This window comes from Poecilia latipinna, unplaced genomic scaffold (genome assembly GCF_001443285.1).
Source record: "Poecilia latipinna isolate Pla-1442-1.1 unplaced genomic scaffold, P_latipinna-1.0 Scaffold97, whole genome shotgun sequence".
Taxonomy (NCBI): domain Eukaryota; kingdom Metazoa; phylum Chordata; class Actinopteri; order Cyprinodontiformes; family Poeciliidae; genus Poecilia; species Poecilia latipinna.
The window spans coordinates 519127-528283 of record NW_015112713.1 but is presented as its reverse complement, the minus strand read 5'-3'; the positions used below and the strand labels follow the sequence as shown (position 1 = coordinate 528283).

Here is a 9157-nt window from a genome sequence, read left to right as displayed (position 1 = left end):
AAACAAGTTTTTTCGAAATTGCCTTCTTTCCATTATGCATATTTATTTCCATACTTCCAATTTGTGCAATCATATGGTCAATGAAAAAACAGCTGGTGTAGATAACTCCAAATCAACTTTTTTTTAACTTATAAACTGTCTAAAAAATGTTATTTAGGTTATCATTATATTTCTGTACTAATTTTGACATTTTCATGTAAATTAGTTTAGTAAAACCTGAAAAGTTTCTCTCAAAGGGTGCATTCACACTGCAGCCTGAAGTGACTCAATTCCGATTTTTTGGCAATTCCAATTTTTTTGCCGGGGCCGTTCACACTGCCAGTAAATGCGACCTGTATGTGTTCTGCAATGTGAACGGGCAAACGACCTGAAAGTGTCCCGCATGCACAGTAGAGGGCGCCATAGCGTCGGCGTTCTCAGTGTTCTGCCAACCGCCATAAACAGAAGAAGTGCTCAGTGATTGCGGAAGTAAACATGGAGGCTAACGGTGGAGCTTAGCTTACACATTTGAAGTTGTTGTCCGATACATATTAACAACTTAATCCTCATATAGTCCGTCATGGTTGTTTTTCTTCCCGCTTGCGCTTATCAGGACGCAGAAAAGAGACGTTTGTTGAGAATCACTGACGTTCAGTTAGGATGAATGTGACCCGAACGTTAGGTAGCATTTGATTCAGATACGTGTCGGATATGGGTCACATTCGAAAAAGAATCTGACCTGTGCTGTTCACACTGCCATGAAAAGATCGGATACAGGTCGCATTACGTCAAAATAATCAGAATTGGGTCACTTTAGGCTGCAGTGTGAACGCACCCAAAATTGTTGAATCATTTCTGTCTACGTCGCCTTGGCAGAACCTTTTTCTTGCCTTGTGCCCAACAGCTATTGTTTGACCGATTTTTCTCTTGTGGAATTATTCTGCTGCAATGACAGATGCATTTATAACAAGGTTTTTAACACATCTTTACCAGAAATGACAACATAACTGTCTGAATCTGTCACACACTGAACATTTCATAATATTTGACAAAAAAAACCCCTCATGATTAAACTGCAGCTTCAGCTGTAGCGTTGATGCTATCGCTAGCAGATGAGCCTAGCATAACGGCAAAATGACAAGGTAGAATAATGACTTTGACTCCTAGAAAACTTATGAAAAATTTACCCATAAAATCCTGTTTTAAGATGCAATAAACAGAATTTGGGCTGATTGTAACACCTTTGTTGCATTCAAACAGAGTCAGATATATTTTTATACTGCGAGTTAGCTTATACAGCTTAATAGCTGTATAAGCTACAGCTTACTAGCTGTATAAGCTAACTAGCCAGCTTATATAGCTAGCTAGCTAGTTGTATAATGGCTAGTAGCAAGCTAAGAAGCTATTAAACAGGGAGCCATTATATCATACAAATGCTAGCAGCTAGCTAGCTAGGAAGCTGCTAATGAATGTTTACACTTCTCCAAAACTAGTCCTCAGATTAGAGATTTTTCTAACAAGTTCTCTTGATATTTTTATGCTAGCCAATGAGCATTAGCTGAGAAACTAGCTGCTACTCCTTGTAGCAAAACAAAGTCGATTCAAAATCAAGCAGGAAATGTCAATTTGCGAGTATGAGTGCTGCAACACATGATGGGACCTGAATGAATAAAATAAACGCCTCAGGGGATTTCTTAAAGCCATATCAGACTGGAGGAAATCAACACACATGCTGAGCAGCAAAACAATAACAGCAATTTGTTGATCTAAGAGTGAACTTTCTAAAACTTTTAAATTTGCTTAAAAGTACGTTTCTGACTCCTTTTTCCCTACATTTTTCTACCTAAAAATGATCCTGTCCTGCGTTAAAATGAAGGGCACCTAATTCTTAGTTGTGTTCATAATTGTTCTCTTTTTAGCTCTCCCTCTCCGCTCCTCCGGCTGGCCCGTCTGTCCTACATTGGGTCATCGTAGTTGTAGGTGGGAGCCGCTGAGTACTGGTTCTGCTGCATGGCTCCCTGTGCAGCTCCCATGGCCGCCTGCTGGGCGGCCTGCTGGACGTGTGGGTTCTTCCAGGCCCCCGTGGCCCACTCCTCCTGGGCTTTACCCAGACTCCCACCGCTGCCACGGTAGAAGTTGTGGACCTGGAAAAAGTAGAGCATGAGAATTAATCACTGCCTAAACTAGAGCTGAAACGATTATTCAGATTAATTGTGATTAATCAATTGTTGGAAAACTCATTAAGTAATTTGGTAATCGATTAATCGTTAAGTGGAGTTTGCAGACACAAAAAGGCAATTTGCTGGGGAAAAAAACACCCTCAGAGCAGTAATTAAACCAAAATTATACAAAATATAAATTACTATTATACTAAGTACGTCTGAAAATTGATGACTGAAAAAAAATGGTAACTAATTTAACAACTGTTAACTGGAGTATAGACTCAAAACAAGAACATTTTCTGAAAATATAACATATTCAAAGCAGTAATTAAAACATAACTGTACAAAAATATATGCACGTTTTGCTTTTAAGTAGGGCTAAATTGATTAATCGGATTAATCTTAACTGATGATTGAAAAAATTGTTAACTGATTTAATAATTGATTATATTGTTAACTACTAGAGCATAGATTCAAAACCAGGCAATTTTCATAAAAAAATAAAAATATATATATAATTACAGCATTAATTAAGCCAAAACTACAATAAATATACCAGATTAAAAAAGAAAATCTAATCTTTTACAGAAAGAGACTCAGAAATAAGGAATAAAAACCATACTGGTAAAAGAATAAAAGATAAATTAATCACTACTCAAACTGAAATTGAACCTCTTGTTGAAAACAAAACAAACTGCACAAATAATATGCAATAAACCAAATTTAAAGGACGCGACTGAAAGGCAAAGCCCAACTCAGATCAAAAAGAGCTTCCTGATTCGCCCAAAGAAAAGCGTAATGATCACCTTAGTAAGGGCGACGAACGAGAGCACAGCCACGGCAGTGAACATGATGGTGGGAATCAGCATCACGACAGCTGAGCCGATGTTGGTGCTAAAGAAGGTGATGGTGGCCAGCCAGCCGCTGAGGAGAACCACAATCAGATCCTGAGTCACACATGACAGAACTGTAAAATAATGGCATGCATGACAAACAGTGCTTTCATCTAATGACTCAGTTTAACGACTCTGTTCATCACACCCAAAAGAACTTGAGAAAGATCATTTACCAAAAAATTTCAACATTTAAAGGGGACAAATTAAGTACAACTTACATTTTGCAGGTTTTTATACTTCCATTTGGATTTCTGCTGCTTCTAAAAACAGTCCAAGTCCTTATAAAACCACCTAGCTGTTTTTTGGTAATCAGTTAAAGTTTTTTAGTGTCTGGAAAATGAGCTGTTTCAAAAACCTTCCAAAAGTGCTACCTAGCAACCCCAGCAGAGCCCAGCCCGTTACCTAGCAACCCTAAAAGAGCTCCAGCAGATTTGGTCATCTGCTTTTTACTGTGAAATTTGGTCACATTTCACAAGTACCCATGAAATGTGACTTAATAACAGACTCATTTTCCAGACACCAAAAAACATAAATTTACTGCCAGAAAATGGCATTGTGAGTATTTTAAGCGCTTGTGCTGTTTATAGAAGCAGTTGGAATTATAAAAACATCCAAAATTTTATATTTATTAAGAAATTAAATATTTTCAAAACTGCTTTTTTGCCTTAGATTTCAAGACCTGAAACATTTAAGTGAGACAAGAAGAAAATAAGTGAAAATAGAAGAAATCTGTACTGAAGTGACTACTTTTTCACACTGAAAGCTCTTACCAGACCCCCCAACCTGGGATGCCAACACTCTGGATGATACTTATCACCACCTGAGCCATGAAGACGAAAAAGAAAGCCATGAAGTTGAAAGAGCTGTCGGTCCTGCAGAGAGACAATGATTGACAGAATAAATGATTCAGCAGAAACTATTTAAAACGTGTGCTGAAAGAGAGGCGTGCTTACTTAAATGCCTTGTAGATGGGCCTGAACCAGCACACGTAGGAACATGGGGTGAAGAGTATGAGCCACAGGAAGGCCATGCCAAAGTTGGTAGCTCCTCCACCTCCACACATCCAGGCCAGGCAGCCAATCAGGTTAACGGCTAGCGTGGCAGAGTTCACTGTCAGCATCCCAGAGACACAGAGCAGCAAAACCCGTCAGCTGGTTCATCGTGCAGCAGGATTTAATCACTGTGGATTCCTTTAACGCCCTCCGGATCATTCTGTCTCTGCTCCGAGTTTATGTTAAATAGGTGTGGAAAAACTTGAGCTAACTGGAACTGCTAGTCTTCGCTGGTGTGGATGTAGCTGTAAATTTACCTTAATTTAAGAGCCAAGAGTATCTTAAAATCTCCAGACTTCAGTGACCATTTTAAATGTTAAAGTTAATGGCCATTTAATTAGGAAAAGCACAGTTTGCCAGAACGTTTGAAGGGAATATGGCAGCAGGATTTACAAATATACTCCTCGTAAAGCTTGACCAGGAAGTCTTCTGAATACCAAAGCACACCAGAGTCAAATGTGGGCCAATTGTCTAACAGCCTTGGTGAAATTGGGTCATCCACACAAGGAGACATTGTTGTGATAAGGGGGTTGGGTCAGAATGTCTCAACAATCTCAGTACAGTATGTTTCACTTCCATTTTTCCTTGACCTTTGTCAGGTAGAACCATATTGTGAATTTTGGACAACTCAGGTCAGATTTGTCGGATTTTAGAACCTGATAACGTTCAGACTATTTTATTCTGATGTGCAAAAGCATAAAATGTTCTTTCTCTTTTCAGTCTTAAGTAACACATTTTTGGAGCTGTCCAAACATGTTGGAACTCAGCTGGGGTTGCTAGGTAACAGGCTGGGCTTGGCTGGGGTTGCTAGGTAACGGGCAGGGCTTGGCTGGCGTTGCTAGGTAACGGGCAGTGCCTGCTGATTTGTGAAGTTATATTCAGAACGTTTTTGAAACAGCTAATTTTTTATAGCACTCGGACTGTTTTTATAAGCAGTAGAAACACAAATGGAAGTACAAAAAAAAAAAACATGCAAAATGTGTATTTTTCATAAAAGGTCCCCTTTAAAACCAAACAACAAATCTTTTTCCAATTGTCATTTTAATAAATTCCTCCAATTTCTTATTTTATCTTTTTAGTCAAAATAATAAAGGAACAGAAAATGTGTCACTTAGCCTATTTAATCATTTAACTTGTTACTTTTTTTATATATCAATGTAATTTTTGGTAAACAATATGACATGGCATAAGCAAATAACCATAATACAGTTTAGCTTTGTGAATGACCTGAAGGCAGGCAAACTGATGCTTTTATAAACAATGTGGAGAGCAAAATATTTACTATTCTTCCCATACAGGTTCACTCACAGATCCAGAGGTAGTAGAGCCTCTTGCACACGGAGCGCCGTTGTTCTGGGATTTCATTAAAGTCCTGGTAAAAACATGGCTTGAGGGGGATGAATCTTGGCAAGGGAGGGAAGTTGTTTTCTGGCAAACACAGGAAAAGTAAGAATGAATCACTAATGAATGAATGAATCCCATTTATTTCTTTTAATAAATGGGAAACACTTTGTGTATCTGAGTGAATCAAAAGTGGTAAAGCTTACCAGCCATGATCACTGTTAAGTGTTTTCCTCCACTTTCAAATCAGATGCAGAAACTTCAATCTGAGCGGCCGTCAGAACTAAAACTGTAGAAGAAGAGCTGCATTAACATCACCAAGACTACAGAGGCCACAGCTTCTTTCCTGTCCATCAAAATTTTAATTATTGCAATGATTTGACTGCAAAAAATAAAGGAAAAGAAAATGGCATTAAACTGACTGAACGCATCCATCCAACATTTAGCTTTATTTCTGTCTGAATATGCAGAAATGCAGAGTTGGGTACTAACTAGTTATATTTATTCAATTACATTTACATGAGTAACATTTTGGGAAAAAACACTTTTAAGAGTATTTTTACTACGCTGTACTTTTTATTTTTACTTAAATAATTTTATTATGAAGTATTTCTTCCCTTACTTGAGTTAAATTTTTGGGTTTTCCACCCTGAATGAAAAACAAACGTTTTATCCAAAAATTCACCAGGCACAGACACACACCTGCAGTTTTTCTTAAAGTTTCATAAGTTTTATATTGAAAGAAAGTGATCTGGAAAAATTTTCCAAATCAGATTTTGTTATTTTTATTACTTATATGAATTATTGTCACTTTGATCCTTAAAATACCCACATTTCCACTTAACTTTATATGTTGGTCTGTCTGATTATGTATTTACATAATTTTAAATATTAAATGACTGATAATTTGATCAGCTACTCAGCACATGAGTAGACTTTTTACCAAATACTTTTTTACTCTTAGAGTAACTTCTTGAATGGCTACTTTGTACTTTTAGTTGAGTAAAAATGTGTTGTTGAAGTAGTACTACTTGGGTACAATTTTTGACCAAAACTGCAGAAACAGAGATACATTTTGTGGACATTACAGCTACGTTTAGCTGAATGTAAGGCACAGTATGGCCTTGTTTATGCTTTAAATGCACAAAAACCAGAATAGGTACGTATAGAATCCACTATATTACATTATTACACTGTATTTATCACAGATGACTGATAAGCTTTATATAAATGGTTATAATAAACCCCTCTTGCATCATTTTACTGTTAGTAACCATCGTTGGCTGTGCATGTGATTCAAGTATGAAGGACACATTTATCCCCGATAGATTAACAGCGTAATCCGTCACAAAACGTCCTGATTGATGGTGATATATATTCTTTTTCTTTTCTTTTTTGCCATAATGATGTAAAATGTCAAATATTTCAGCGGGTGGCGGTGATGCAGCAGCAGGACGCGGTGCATCGTGATCACAGCGGATACAGGAGCGTCCTTCAGCCTGTGAGTCACGGTGCCTCGGTGATGCTACTGATGCTGTTTCTTCTTCTTCATCCTCATCATCCAGACGAAGCGCAGCTCCAGCAGTAAACTGCCTACACATCTCCAGGGTTTTCACTCAGCAGCCACAATCCACTTCATCTCATCAAACTGTTTTTCCTTCCGCCCTCCCTGGAAGCTAGGTGTCTAATGAATGAAAATGCATTGATTTAAAACGCCTTACCTCTCGTTTACAATCCAAGAATAATGCTATAATCCTCCTTTTCCTTTAAATTGCATCCTATGATTCTTTTTCCTCCCTCCGATAATACGCGCTGCTGAAAGGAGGAATTTGCTGTTTAGAAAAACATATATAGGATATATGGAGGCCGTTATTCCTCAAATGATGGGGCTGGGAGTCAGGAGTGGTCACGTGACGTGCGGTCTTTTTCTTTTTTTAACGAACAATCCCCCCTCCCTCCCCTGCGTTGTATCCCGATGAGAGGGGCCCACATGACCAATCAGAAAGCAGGAATGTTCGCCCAAGCCACGCCCCTTTTAGATTTCATCCATAATGTCGAAAACAAGAATCTGCTCTGATTGGCTACCAATCCGGAAGCTACTTTTTTTTTATTAAATTAATTATTATTATTATTATTATTATTATTATTATTATTATTATTATTATTATTATTATTATTATTATGGTTGTTGTTGTTGTCGTTCTTGTTATTCTTTGGGTTGGAGACAGCTTTTTTTTCTCTTTCTCACTGTTTGCGTTTTAATGATGTTTTTTTTAACTCTTTCTCACATGCTGTTTTTATTTTAATTATGTAAAGCACTTTGAAATGTACGGAGCCCCTAAGGGGACATGGAGAAAAAAAAAAAGGAAAGAAATCCCGACTTATTATCGCGAGATCCCGACTTATTATCTCGAGATCCCGACTTATTATCTCGAGATCCCGACATCAGTACATAACGACCTAATCACAGTGATGGAGGACACCCACCCATGGGGTAGATATATAGATTTTTATTTCGAGCTTGGGCTTGAGTATAAACACATTAAATCAGTGCTTGACAGCAGACATGGATTTAGTATTAGTGAGAGACATCTGAAGAGAGTTTTCAGAGCGCGGGGACTCATTCGGCGCAAGTCCTTTTCCGACTTGGCAGTTTTGGTAGAATTCATTAATAACCAGCTACAGTCCTCTGGACAGCTTCACGGTTACCGATGGATGTACGCTAAATGCAGAGAGCATGGACTTCGTGTGAGAAAAGAAGATGTGCGCTTTGTGTTGAAGGAATTGGATCCCCAAGGGGTGGCACTGAGGCAGGCAAGACGTCTCAGACGGAGAAATTACTTTTCAAAGGGACCAAACTTCATCTGGCACATGGACTCCTACGACAAACTTAAACCATATGGAATATGCATCAACGCAAGTATTGATGGGTTTTCAAGAAAAATAATCTGGCTTAATGCTTACACAACAAGTAGTAATCCAAAGGTGATCGGGGGGTATTACATCGAAGCGGTGCAGCGTTTAAATGGCTGCCCTAGAGTTGTACGTGGTGATCTTGGAACCGAAAATGGCCATGTGAGAAGTTTCCAGCGTTTCCTTGTACCAACGGAACCAAACGAGACCCTTGACAGTTACCTGGAAGGAGCAAGTACAGCTAATCAAAGAATTGAATATTGGTGGCGTTTCCTTCGTAACCAGTGTGTGGAGTTCTGGTTGTCCCTTTTTGGAGACATCAGAGACAACGGTTACTTTGATGGTGGATTTTTAGACAAAAACCTTCTAAAGTTTTGCTGCATGGGGATCATACAGGTGAGTTAATCTTAATAATTTATTTATGTTTGGATAATAATAGCAAACTGAGATCCTAGAGGGATTACTTGTTTTTAAACACAGCGGATGCTGCGCAACTTAACTGCAGCAAGAGCCGGTGGCCGGTGCTCGCACACGCATCCGCTGTGTTTCCAAACAAATAGTCCCAACGTAGTTCATTTGACATTCAGATCAAATAATAAAGTCATACCAGAACTCTGGAGAACTCAACAGAATAGCGAGATCAGTCTACTTTGGACCGAGGACACATTATGGGTTCCAAAGTGTGGTTATATTCTACAAAAAAAGACTAGGACCCAAACAAAGCTTGAATCACAATAAAGGGAACAAATCCTTCCAACGTCCCAAAAAATTAACACACATCATGCAAATGACTATTGAATGTAAAGTGTTTGAC

At 38.4% G+C, this 9157-nt stretch overlaps 2 protein-coding genes across 2 annotated transcripts in view; one reads left to right on the top strand and one right to left on the bottom strand.

Moving 5' to 3' along the window:
- Positions 1-1600: 1600 nt before the first annotated feature.
- On the bottom strand, positions 1601-7363 carry scamp5a (secretory carrier membrane protein 5a). Its single transcript, XM_015026260.1, has 7 exons — positions 7152-7363; positions 5637-5719; positions 5398-5517; positions 3991-4147; positions 3808-3909; positions 2948-3065; positions 1601-2123 (listed from the first exon to the last, which is right to left on the bottom strand). The coding sequence occupies exons 2-7, from the start codon at positions 5641-5643 to the stop codon at positions 1935-1937; spliced, it is 693 nt and encodes a 230-aa protein (XP_014881746.1). The 5' UTR covers positions 5644-5719; positions 7152-7363; the 3' UTR covers positions 1601-1934.
- A 443-nt stretch (positions 7364-7806) lies between these two features.
- LOC106942882 (uncharacterized) overlaps positions 7807-9157 on the top strand; it is a 6678-nt gene continuing 5327 nt past the window's right edge. The window contains exon 1 of the mRNA XM_015026230.1: positions 7807-8739. Coding sequence (XP_014881716.1) covers positions 7903-8739 — 837 coding nt within the window. The 5' untranslated portion in view covers positions 7807-7902. The remainder of the gene's footprint in view (positions 8740-9157) is intronic.